We start from the raw sequence: 13,489 nt of genomic DNA, 5'->3' as shown, positions 1-13,489 counted from the left end.
CTCCCCTCTGTCTGGAGATCAGGGGGCGGGGACACTGCTCATGTGACCATTTTCATCAAGGGCGATTAAAACTTTAAAAAACTCCCCCCTTGTTCCAGCCAACCAAAAGTGATGTCGTTGTGTGGTCCTGAGTTCCACCACTGAGTTCCACCACCTCTTTTCCTAGAAAAAAGCCCTGTTCTGCCACATTTTTAGATTCACTTCCTGTCCTGTTGTTATTCTTATCTTTCTCTTGTTATCACCTGTTAGAGTGTTGTGTGTTATAGTTTACGGAATGTTATCTGCTTGGGGAGTCGCCAGAACTGAGAAACAGGGCGACACCCCCAGGAAGACAGGAAGTATGAAGATTTGTTCCTGCCTCCCTTAACAGAGGCTGGGAATCACCCATCAAGATGTCCTCCTTTCCTCAGAGGAGAAGGACCCTTCACAGTGAGTATCCAGTGGTCCGTTCTCATACTGCCTCCCCCGCCCCCGTGGGACTAATAACAGCCTCCTTGGACTAATTTTGATCAGGGAAATGGCAGAGGAAAGAGTTTTTTTTTAAAAAAAACCCCTTTCCTTCCCCGATAGTACATCCATTGAAACCAATCCCCCTACCTCTCCGCAGCCCCCTACCTCTCCGCAGCCCCCTACCTCTCCGCAGCTGCCATAACCAGCGATCTGCTTATGCATTCTCAGTGATGTGTCCCTGCAGTCTCCTTTCCTGGAATGAGAAACAGTTAAGACAGCGTTGCAATTTTTTTTTTTAATTAGCCCACCTGCCCAGTCATCCTTATGCTAGTTATTTGTAGCATACAAGTTAAAAAACACTTTAAAAAAGCAAACGGTTTTTGTAAAAGCTTGCTTGGTCGTCTGGGAAAGCAATTTTTGCATTCCTCATGATGACTTTTGGGCCAAGGGGAAGCAGTAAGCAAGATCATTTCCCATCTTTTATCGCCATCATGGTGGCCAGGTGACCTTTAGAATACCCAGTATCACTTTCCCAGAGCCTATCCACTTGATTCCATGGATCCACTAATCAAGGAGATGCTGCAAAAACTGGTTGCCTCATTAATTTATTATTTTTATCTCTATCTTGATATCCTGAGGGTGGTTGATAAAAGAAACATAACATAAAGAAATAGAAAATAGTCTTTTAATCCCTATATAGTTTGGTCATAGATCCCGAGGAGTTAGCCGTGTTAGTCTGCAGTAGGAAAATAGTAAAGAGTGCAGTAACACCTTTAAGACTAACCAACTTTATTGTAGCATAAGCTTTTGAGAGCCACAGCTGACAAAGAGCTGTGGCTCTCGAAAGCTTATGCTTCAATAAAGTTGGTTAGTCTTAAAGGTGCTACTGGACTCTTTACTATACAGTTTGGGGCCTTGGTATCTTATGAGCCCACCTGCTCTCAGTTGAAGCTCAGAGGTCCCCACCTTATCATAAGCATTTCTCAGGAGGAAACACTGAAAATTCTCCAGTGAATTCAAGTAGTCTGCTGTGTTATACAGCGTGGGTAGAAACTGGTCAGATGGAAGCAGCGTAGTGTACCGTTATCAGTCGATGTGTGTTTCACTCAACACATCACATTTTATGAGGATGTAGCTTGGCTAAGGAATTGTGCAATCTTTAGCGCTTTTTTTTTTAGCTATGAGGGTTGTATATTCTCAAGGCTGTGTAGTGCATGGAGATTTAAACAGCTGCATTTGAGAACTTATGCCAGTCTTGCTGTATACTGAATTAAAATCTAATGCTGCTTGTTGATGTGGAGGCGTGCCTTAACTGCAGTTTAGAGATCATAGCTGATTGGCTAATGAACGTCACTGGGTTCTACTGGGACACTGAAGATCGAGCATATGAAACATAATTTTCAAAACATCTCGTATTACATCCAACACAGTTCTTTTCATGAGAGATGCTTCATTCATTCCCCTGCAGACTGAGCATGGATTTTGGCCCCTGCTTCCAGGTTTCTTCTTTCTTGCTCTTTCTTCTCCCTGTTGCAGCCATCTTGGCTGCATTCAGACATCACAGTTCTTGAGAACATCTCTGCCAGCTGCATGACATCTAGGCTGAACTTCTGTCTCTCGCACCCCATTTTTAGGTATTTAAGCTGGAACATGGCCAGAGGCATGAGCCTTTTGGCCATAGTCAAAGGGCAAGAGCCAAAGTGTGCTTGGTCTTTGAATCTTAGCCCATGGTGCACAACCTGTGACTTTGAGGGAACTGGTGCAGTAGTTCCAGGGCCAGCCCAGAATGTCGTTTATTGTCCTCCTTTTTCTGTTTGTTGATTTAAGGTTTTTTTTCTAAGTTGCTTTGGGTTGCCATTGGGGTGGAAAGCAGGGGGGAAATAAAATAAATAATCCAATATTAAATCATCACGCACATGGAACTGAGGGTGCTGACGTGCTCATACAGATAAATTATTCCTCCCGGCTTCCTGCTTATGTAGAATGAAATGAAAGAATCCTGATAACCAAAGGTAACTATGACATACATGATGTCACAAACTGAGTTTCTAAATCAGTTTTTCATCCAGGCTTAGAATCTTGTTTTCTGGGCAGAAAATTGATGCCAGTTCATGTTGTGTTTGTACATCGTTGCTAGCTGGAATTAGTTTCTAATCGTGATTCCTCCAACAAATGGGATGTGTGCACATGTTGTAAAGATGTCTGAAAACAGACCTAGTGCCCTTCCTGCTACCTGGCCATATCTCATTCCGCGAGGCCTCCTTTTCCTGTCCATTCCACCGCCGCACTTGCATGGCTGCATTAAAAAAAACCCCACCGGCTACATTGATAAACCATGCCCTAGGTTAACATTTTATTAATACTTCTGTTTTGTTTATTTTATCAAATGTGTGTCGTCAAGGAATAACCTTGGTTTTTTGCCTTTGAATATTGGCCTGTTGCTTTTCAGAGTTTTGAAGATAAAGAGATTAATGTGAAACGAGAGAGAGATTATCATTATCACATTAACTTCACAGATGGTGTGAACATCCCTTTTGGTAAACAACGGAGCCTTTGTTAATCCTGTCTCTTTCTCTTCCTCCTGCTTTAGAGCTTCCAAGAAACTGCTATTGATCTGCCAGTGTTAGGATAGTTTGCTCAGGCACCACAATTGTGAAGGATAATTGACCTGTTTTAATCAGCTTTGCTAGCCTGTGATGTCAGTGGTGTTTAATTTTGGCAACAAAGTACTTTGTTTTCAGTGAAGAAAGGAGACTTGCAAGGTATATGCCATGGTAGACACTGAATAGGTACGGTGGTCATTGTTCTTTCCCTAGTCCTCTGATATCGAGAACTGCTGAGAGTGTAAAAGGGAACATAAGGTACCTGATATTTCAAAAGCACCTTCTGGGGTTTAATGAGAAATGCTGGTGATTACCTCTGATAACATTGTCCTTGGCTAGTCATGTGTAAAGACACAACAAAATGCAGTTCAGGTGGCTTTCTAATGCAAAGCAAAGATGATGGTATTAAGTTGCAGGACTAATACACTCGGTTGAATACCACTGGTGCTGTTGAGTCATATAACAACACTATTAGTATATGAATGGTGATACCTACAGTCACACAGGAGTCAGTATTAGAGATGGGCACGAACTGAAATATGAACCAAAGTTCTTCATGAACTGGGCCGGTTTTTGGTTCGCGAACCAGCAGTTCATTGGAGCTCATTTCTGACGAACCGTGACAAACGGCTATGATTTTTAGAGCGGTTCGTATGGTTCGTTTTTCAGTTCGTCACTGCAGACAGCCTAGCACCGATCAATCTGTTACCTAAGCAACACGGGATGGGCTTTCTGCAGACCTTCTGCAGCCCTGGAAGTGACAAACCAACAGACCAAATGAACTGGTTCGCGTGAAACGCGACGAACCTCAACGAACTGCCATTTTCCCGGTTTGTGCCCACTTCTAGTCAGTATCAATGGTTTCTCTCTTCCCTGGAGAATAGGCTCCTGAGTGGTGCTGAGGGAGTCCTGTTCTGCCACTTGACCATTGCCCTGTGGGGTTCTACAAGGATCCATCATCTCCTCTGTGTGCGTCATGTACATAAATTACTGGGAGAGAGTGTTCAAAGATTCGGAGTACACTGTTGTCAGGTTCTGACTATGTTTCATGTATCTTCAAACCAAAGAGACTCCATTTTAATCTTGTCAGTATTGTAAGTGCTTCTGTTGCAGGTGGCAAGCAGTTCACTGAACTTCACAGAGAGAAGAAGAATGTTATGTCTACAATTTTTCCAGCCTTGGGAAGCTTTCACTTTCTCACCCTCGGGCCGTTTGTTTTGAGAACTGTGGGGGAGGATGGGGCCTACAGGGGACTGCTATTCTGTACCTTTGCTTTTGCCTGTCATTCGTAACAATACTTCTGTATCAGCCAAGATCCTAGTATCTTGGATTGTGGACTATAATGGTTGTTTATATTCAGTAAATCTTTTGAAACCAATGGACTCATGTCTCATTGCAAGAGGTAGTCTGGATTACAACTTTTAGCAAGCCACAGTCTGACAACTGTCACCAGTCTACAGATGTCATTCAGCTGTATGTCTCTGTCCCATTAAACTCCAGGGAGATGGTGGACATGCTTTACAGGTGTCTGGAGACAGAAAGTAGACAGGCAAGTTGAAGTTTAATACAGACAGAAGTGTTGTGGATTGGGGGTAACCTGATTCAAAAGCAGGTGTTCAGGCTGCTTTGGATGGTGTTGTACTTCCCTTGAAAGAGCAAGTTCGTAGTCTGGGTGCACTCCTGGATTCCTTGCTGACTCCTTGTCAAGGTGATGCCATGCTTTTTACCAGCTGTGACCGTTCCTGGAAAATGTAGACTTGACGACATTAAACATCCCTTGGTAACATCGAGGTTGGACTACTGGGACACCGACTATGTAGGGCTGCCCTTGAAGATAGTCTGGAAACATAAGCTGTTTGAGAATGTTGATGGGACCTTGTGCAATAAGCATAGAAATATGTATTTTGTACCAGCTACACTGGCTCACAGCTTTATTCTCAGCTCAGGACAAAGTGCTGGCTTGTACTCAAAGTAGTTGAAGAGAATGCATCCATGTATAAATATATCTGCAGTATGAGATTGTCCAAGGAGGTAGTGCTGCAGGAACCTGCAATTTTGTGGGTGTGTTGTGTTTTCTGGGGATCTGCACAAGGGTCTTCATGACAGCTATCACTTGCCTCCAGAATTCTGTCCCCCAAGAACTGCACCTGTTCTGCTCACCGCAGGCTGTGCAGCAGCAGTTGAAAACTTTTTATTTTGGAAGACTTTTTAAATTAGGGTGTTTTTTTAAATCTTGTGTTTACTTTTAGTGCTTTTTTATTGTAATATTATGATTATACTTACATTTTAATGTTACTGTGAGCTACCTCAAGCATTTTTAATGGAAGGCTGACATAAATGCAGTGCTTTTTTTCAGCTGGAACGCGGTGGAACGGAGTTCCGGAACCTCTTGAAAATGGTCACATGGCTGGTGGCCCCGCCCCCTGATCTCCAGACAGAGGGGAGTTAAGATTGCGGAGGGCAGTCTAAACTCCCCACTGGAGATCAGGGGGCGGGGCCACCAGCCATGTGACCATTTTCTCCGCAGGCAACCCACTGAGTTCCACCACCTCTTTCCCCAGATAAAAAGCCCTGCATAAATGTTTTAGAATTTTTTTAAAAAAATCTATGTAGTTAACTTCTTGTTGCCTGAGGATGCCCATATGAGGGCATCAAGGGACCAGTATTATTATTTAAAGGCAAATAGCACCTGCGATCAAGGAAATTTGGGGAACAGACCTCACCAGATTTTGTTTTTGTGCATATAGTGGTATGGTTCGAATCACATAGCGTTTTCTTTCCTGATAAAATTTCACTTTCATAAGTGTTACGGCAAATAACTCTGCTGTGATTAGTCGTTAAGGCTTCAGTGCTGCGTGCATTTAGATGCTTTCCCACTCCATTGACTTAAGTAGAACTTAAGCCACTTGCAGAACAGAGCCCCATCAGTTATTCATTTATCTTTTGTCATGTAGTTGCAGTTAGGACCCCTCCGGAAAAACATTGCTAGTCTTATCCAAACTCTTTCTTCTAAGCCAAAAATTCTATAGGTGCCCAGAAATTTCTGCTTAAGAGAATTCTTTGGCAGTGTTAACACAAAGGTTTATTAACGTTGCCATCACTGCCCCACTTCTTCATTGGCCCCAGATCCCAGTAGGCTATTGAGAGCAAGTTACCATTTTCTGTAGGCTCCAGGCTGGGATTTGGGGAAGCACATGCCTTTCCCCCAAGAAATGTTTCTTCTTCTGGTGACGAAGTAATAGACATGAGCCATTCCCAATGCTTTTTTATTGCAACAGCCCTTTGAGGTAGGCTTGTTTGAAAGAACAATGGGCCCAAAGTCACTTAGTGGGCTTAATGGGTGGGTGGGAATTTGTATCTAGGGTTCCTGTTTTTTTCGACTGGGCAAATAGCAGTTCCCAGAGCATATCTTGATTGATCGGACCTGTGGTGGACACATGGGGGATAGGAGGACTTTGTAGCATATGAACTAGCCCACACAATTGGCATGAATGGCTAAAGTTCTTGGTGTGCTTTTTGACACGTGCCTGTCTTTCATACTTTATGGTATTCGCTACAGAAACATGTCATTCAGTTGGTTGCTTTATAATTCTGCAGTATTTTTGGTTAGATTTCCCTTCTTAGAGAATGTAAATGGACACATATTTGGCAGCAAGAATCTCGTGACTCAGCATTTATAATTATTAGGGGACTTATTTATATACTGAATACCGTGCTAGAGGTGCATGCTAGCTTAGACAAGAAGATTCACTGTAAGCAGAATAGCAGCCTTTGAATACATGAGTTAGCAATGACAGGGGTGTACAGAATGAAAGAAGGCTTTTGTTTTCTATAGATGTCAAAGCAGCAAATTCAAGATATGTGTGAGTTGAAATGTAAGGAGATGTAATGGTGTTTTATAATGTTCTCAGCATTAGGTTCTCAGCACCTAACTTTGTTAGGTGGGTTTGGTTGAGAACAGGCCCAAGAATCTCAGCAAACAAGTAATATTAGGCTTTCTCTAAAGAATGGAAGAATTTAACAGACACATTTTGGAGGGGCTGCGGCTCTGTGTGACAGAACCTGCTTTGTCTGCAGTAGATTCCAAGTTCCATCACTGACTTCTCCAGTTAAAGGATCTTAAGTAAACATATATTGGGAGAGATTGAGAACCTAGAGCAGGGATCCCTGACCTTTTTGAACTTGTGGATACCTTTGGAATTCTCACACAGGATGGTCAGTACAACTACAAAATGGCAGCTGCAAGACGCAGGGCCAACCACAAAATGGCTGACCCAGGAGGCAAAGCCAATCACAAAATATCTGGGAGTAAGGTTATATATAATTGCAATAGCAATTCTTCAGCATTTCCGGCAGAAGCTCTATTTAATAGATCCCCTTTTAATTTGCACAGCCAATTAAATCTCAAGTGGCCAATTAGAAGCTGGACAAAAGCCTCACCCACTTTCTAAAAACCCATAACGGGTGCCAAGAAGGGCGTTGGCAGGTGCCATGGTGCCCTCAGTTGCTAAGTTTGAGGGCCCCTGATGAAGGGTGCCCTTGTCAGCCAGAATAGACAATACTGAGCTAGATGGCTACATCATCTCAGGGCATGTCAGGCCTGCTATCCACAGTAATGTCATATTGTTTGATGTGATGTCTTTAACTGCTGTATTTTACAGTGTTGTTTGTCTGCAGGTTCACAGAGACAGCTGTGTTCCCAGGAGGCCTTATCTAACGCTGCTAGCCACAGACCTTGGAGGAGTTACTTTCGCATTCCCAAACCTCTGCTTTAGCTAGACATATGGGGGGGTGGAATAGAAAGGAGGGTTTTGATATATTGCAACATGTAACTAACATGTCATTCTCAACAAAGCTTCGTGTTCAGCCAGAAGCTTTCTTGCCTTTGCATTATCTATGGACACCTGTACTTTGAATATAATCTTTCAATAAAGAACCTTTGACTCAAGAGACCTTGGATTTCTTGCAGCAAGGGGTGGGAGATGAAATCAGAGTAACTTGAACTCCATAGACCGACAGGGCATTCAGCAGCTTCATGTGTCCAACATGAATAGAGTTAGCATGTTTGTATCCTCCAAGGAGTTCAACGTATTCATGAGTTTGGGGTGGGTTTTTTTTTAATGTCCCATGACAACTTTGTTAGGTGGGTTTGGTTGAGAACAGGCCCAAGATCAGCATGGTTCACACCTTGCTGAAGTGGCTTGGGAAAGTAACATATAAGCTGGGTATCTTTAAAGGGAATAATTATGGGCTGGATCCAGCCAGCTTTTTAACTCAGTCTCACCTAATTCCCCTCCTTACTATAGCTCAGGTCTCATTGTCCTCGGCATACATTTTTGGGGTCATTGAAGAAGAACCTCTATCCCTTTTTCAGTGTTAGAGAAACTGGTTGGATCTACCCGACTGTGGATCTAACCCACCTTGTGATCTGGCATTACTTTAGGGTTGCTGGGACAGGTGGGTTGTGGGGGTGGGAGCTCAGATGGGGGGTAATATTGGGAACTGATTTTTATCCAAATTCCAAAGATATCCACATGGGGGCCTTTACTTCCATGTCACGCCGGGAATGATGTAATTCGCAGCCTAACAAGGAAGTCCCCTGGAGTGCGTTCCCGAGCTCCCGAGCCCACACTTTTTTCTCCATGCTGGTCAGAGTATGTGGTGACGGCGGGCGGAACTGGAAGCAGGGGATCTCTGGCCCCCACCAGGGGAAATGGAATCCCTACATTACTTACCCCACGCAGCTGAAATCATAGGGCTTCTTTACTTGGGAGAATTTAAAGTATACATACTGGAATGCAGTGAATGTTTGGCTCTGCAAGGAGCAGGGATTTGAATCTGTCTCTCTGTGTGCGAGTTCACCGTACTTCTCGTTTGTTGCTTTGGCTGGTTTTCTGCGGATCGGCTTGTTTAGCCTCTCTGAATACTCTGAACTTCCCTCTTTGCCTCATCCTGTTTCACTTTTGATTTCTCAGTAACTGGAGTGTTTACCTGGCATAACCTTAATGCATTTTCGTGCTTCTCAGAGCCACTGAGGTTGTCTGTAATAGCAAGAGAAACACCAGTTTCTAAAAGAAATAATTCATTGACATATTATTACCATCTCCATCAGATGAGCACATTTAAAGCCAAGTCTAGTTGCACTTGTGTAATTTTTCATTTCCGTCAGAGTGGTAATTGGTGTAAACACGGTATGAGATAATGAGATTGTGATTCACACAACTGAAGCGTGGAGAGTAAATGGACTTGCTTTATGAAAGCTTAATGTCAGACTACACATGCTAAAGCAAACTGTAATATATAAGCCAGTATGGCTAAAATTAGTTTCCAGCTCCCTTTTTACTGCATAGATTCCCTTGCAGTGAATGTCCTCTTTGCACGGCTTAACTGTGGTAAAACCAAATGCTTGAAATTCAAGGATGAAACAGCGAATTCTGCTTTCAGTGAGACCTGGGCATGACTGACTTCCTCTGGATTGAGTCCCCCACGTGGGTGTTTGATGACAGAAGTTATTTATGTTACTTAGAGTCCACATTTTTCGCTAAGACTCAAGGCGGATTACACAGTGTGAATTGGTACAGTCAGTTTAAAGGACATTGCAATAAATGAGCCCTTGAGGTCTATCGTAAATCAGTCACTAACTCAGGGCCAGTTCCCCAACCGCTAGGAATGCCAGGTCCCCTACCTTCTTGGCAGGAGGGGGGAAACCTGGCATTTCTCTTGTGCCTTCTGTGTGTTTGGTTTTGTGCACACTTTGATTCTGCATCGAGCCAGTTGGGCACAGTGGGCTTAGAGTGCCAGATTCAATTAATGGGAATTCACTGTGCAAAACGAAGAATGCTCCCCTGGAAGAAAGCCCCACTGAATAGACCTGAGTACAATTCTGAGTAGACCTCAGATTCTGCATGGGGATTTTCCCCAGGGTAGAACACAGCATACCCCTGCTTTATTGAGGTGCTCACACAAGACACTGTGCTCTCTTGTTTCAGCCAGAGCCTTTGCACCAGCTTAAAGGGGGAAATAGTGCTATGGTTGTATGCAGCGCCTCCGTGTGGAAACTCCGCCCTTCAGTCAATCAGAGGGCGGGGCTTAGCTTTCAAACTGGCAGAGGTAATCTGTTTTCTCCTTCCCCTTCAGCTCTTAAACAGATTTTTTTTCTTTAATAGCTGAGGCAGACTTAGCTGTGAGCCACCTCTCAGCTGTTGGAGGGAAAGTGGGGCGGGGGGGAATGCTGGGATACAGAAGGGCCTGGAAAGATTCTCACTGGGTAGGTGATAGAGTTGCCATGTGCCTGCTGGTGCTCCAAAAAATAAAAATCCTAGTATTTTCAGCAATTTCTAGATAGGTGTGATGCCCCTTTGGAAATCAGCCCCAAACAAAGCGCAGGAACACTCCTGTGGCTGGTGCAATGGTGTCTCTTCCGGAAGTGACATCACGTTTGCTGGGGCATATGCACCACGTGTGTTCCCGAGGTACCCACAGGTGACATGCAATCTGCTAGCGGCCCAAAACTTCCCACCAGTCACCAGCGACCTGCAGGCAAGCAGTTAAACCTCACGGGCACGTGGGATCCCTACTGACCACTCAAACAGGAGTTTATCCACCTGCTAATTAAAAAAAAATCCCTAGACAAAGACATGGCCGATTACTGCCCTGTCTCTAATCTGTCCTTTCTGGGCAAAGTGATTGAGGGAGCAATAGCTGACCAACTCTAGGTCTTCTTAGATAACTCTGGTTCTTTGGACCCATTTCAGTCGGGATTCAGGCTGGGCTATGGGACAGACTGCTCTGGCTGCATTAGTTGATGGTGTCCACCTGAATGTAGACAAAGGCCATATGCTTTTGTTGCTTCTCCTGGATCTATCTTCAGTACAGTAGCCCATGCCATCTTGTTGAGGCACTTGGAAGGAGAAGTGGGTATCAAGGGATGCACCTTGAACTGATTTAAATCATGATTTCCAACATGGGAAGTCAGTTTGTTGCCAAGTTCTGGCAGGAGTTTTTGCAAGTGGCAGGGATCGAGCAGGGGCTTAGCTCTGCCTATCATCCCGAGGCCGGTGGGCAAACTGAAAAGGTTAGTCAGGTGTTGGAACAATTCCTAAGATGCTATGTTAATTATCAACAGGATAACTGGACAGACTTCTTGGCTTATGCCGAAGATGATAATGATAATAATAACACTTGATTTATATACCGCCCTTCAGGACAACTTAATGCCCACTCAGAGCGGTTTACAAAGTATGTCATTATCCCCACAACAAAACACTCTGTGAAGTGGGTGGGGCTGAGAGAGCTCCAGAGAACTGCGACTAGCTCAAGGTCACCCAGCTGGCTTCAAGTGGAGGAGTGGGGAATCAAACCCAGCTCTCCAGATTAGAGTCCTGCGCTCTGGAATTCTCTCCCCAGGGAGACTCAACAGTCCCCTTGTGTTACTATCTTCCACCAGCAAGTGAAGACTTTATTTTTCTGGTATTCCCTCACAAATCCCCCCTTCTTGCCCTGTATTTTAATTGCTGTTTTAGTGTTTTTGTATGCACTCTTTAGCTGCAGTTTTAATCGTTTTAATTATGTCTCTTTGTTTTGTTTGAATGGTTTTTGTTACATGTTTTTATTATGCATGTTTTTAATCTGTTAGCCTCCTTAGTGGCCCTGATGAGTGCAGAAAGACAGGGTATAAATTTTGTAAACAATAAATTCAGATAGCATACTGGCTATTTAGTTAGCAGCTAGGGAATTGGGAAAATAATAAAAAGACCCACCTTGGGTCCAGAGATGCTTGGTAGAAACGTGGTAGGAGTGTGCAATTCATTATACGTGGTCTAAAAACAGGTCTGAAAAATACCTTATTGGTATTTTGGGGGTATTTTCAGGAATCCTGATCAAATCCAGAATCCTTGTATAGTCTAGTATTGGCTTCCCAGTTAATTCTGAATATATTCAGAAATAACTGGGTATATTATTCCCTATCGGGGAATCCCTCCAGGGAGCCTGGAGGGGCCATTTTTGGAGCAAACTACACCCATGCAGCGAAATAAAGACTGACTGTCCTCTCAAGACCCCCCATGTTTCAAGAAAATTGAATTAAGGGGTCCAATTCTGTGGCTTTCTGAACAAGCCCCCCTCCCCCATTCTCCATTGTTTTCTATGGAGAAAAACCCAATGCTTTCTCCAGGGCAAAGAAGCCAAGCCAAACACACAAAGACCAACTACTCTCCTAAAAAGAACTAACAAAGCCCTACAGAACCAGAGAATCCCAACATATATTCATTTACAGCCACTTCAAGCAACTTTTTCCCTTTGGAGGCTTGGGGAAAAGGAACGAGGGGAAGTAGGAAGTAAGTTAGGGAGCTCTGTCTGTCCTAGTATGGTGATTCTAATCTAATGGTGTGGTTTACTCCAAAAACGGCCCCTCTAGCTCTCCAGAAGGTTGCTCCCAAAGCGAATAATGGAGCTGAAAGATTTGGATTTCTGAATACTATACTGATATTTTTGAATTCGAATATCAGGAATACTGATATTTATTGGTTTCCCTATATCTGAATCTGAAAAATATCTTTTTAAAGTGTGCATCCTTAGAAGTTGGGTACATAAATATTCTAAACAATTTTAAAAACTGATATACAGTATGATTTAAAAAAAACAAAACAAAGGAATTCTCACTAACCACCAAATTTTATTTTTGGCAGGTGGAACAAAACCTTCTATTATTCCTACGGGCTCAACTTTGGTTGTGAATAGTGGGGAAGAATTAAAGTTGTTGTGTAAGGATGATGGCCCGGTGACCTGGGATTTTCAGAACTCGGACCCATCAGGAATGCCAAAGAATTCAGAAAATAAGGAGCTATACATACCTCAGTCAAGAGCCAAAGATACAGGAACATACACATGCAAAAACAGGGAGAGCTTGAACAGTTCCATTTATGTTTTTGTTAAAGGTAAATTTTGTCTTCTCCCCTTCTTACTCTAAGATGATATTCTCTATTCTCCCTGATCTCTATTCTTCCTGATCCTGCACTGGACAGGGGGTTGGACTAGATAGTCTGTATGGCCCCTTCCAACTCTATGATTCTATGATTCTGAAATACAGTGTGGCTTGAAGGTTTGATTCATACTTATGTGAAACTAGCAACAGCGCACATTTTAGAAAAAAGGGCACCCCCAGAAGGACGGGTTGGCTTGCCTGGCCTTCCCGCTGTGGCAGCGCTCTCCAGAGGCTGTATTGGTGACAACTCAGTTTTTATCCTGGTGCTCCTGCACAGGCGCACCAGAATAAAAAGTGAGTCATTGCCAATACAGCTTGCCTTTTATATAGAAAGATTTTTTACATGTTAAACACTGTATGTGTCAGCATTAAGAATGTCTATTCAGATTATCAGCTATAGCACACCATATTGGACATTACAGTATAGATGTAATGGCTTCATAAATGTCGAGGA

At 43.4% G+C, this 13,489-nt stretch overlaps 1 protein-coding gene across 1 annotated transcript in view; it reads left to right on the top strand.

Moving 5' to 3' along the window:
* The first annotated feature begins 11,016 nt into the window (after positions 1–11,016).
* The window catches only part of KIT (KIT proto-oncogene, receptor tyrosine kinase), a 68,071-nt gene continuing 65,598 nt past the window's right edge, over positions 11,017–13,489 (top strand). The window contains exons 1-2 of the mRNA XM_054989661.1: positions 11,017–11,110; positions 12,740–12,988. Of these exons, the coding sequence (XP_054845636.1) occupies positions 11,017–11,110; positions 12,740–12,988 (343 nt within the window). The remainder of the gene's footprint in view (positions 11,111–12,739; positions 12,989–13,489) is intronic.

Source organism: Eublepharis macularius, chromosome 10, assembly GCF_028583425.1.
Source record: "Eublepharis macularius isolate TG4126 chromosome 10, MPM_Emac_v1.0, whole genome shotgun sequence".
Taxonomy (NCBI): Eukaryota; Metazoa; Chordata; class Lepidosauria; order Squamata; family Eublepharidae; genus Eublepharis; species Eublepharis macularius.
This window is presented reverse-complemented; position numbering and strand designations above follow the sequence as displayed.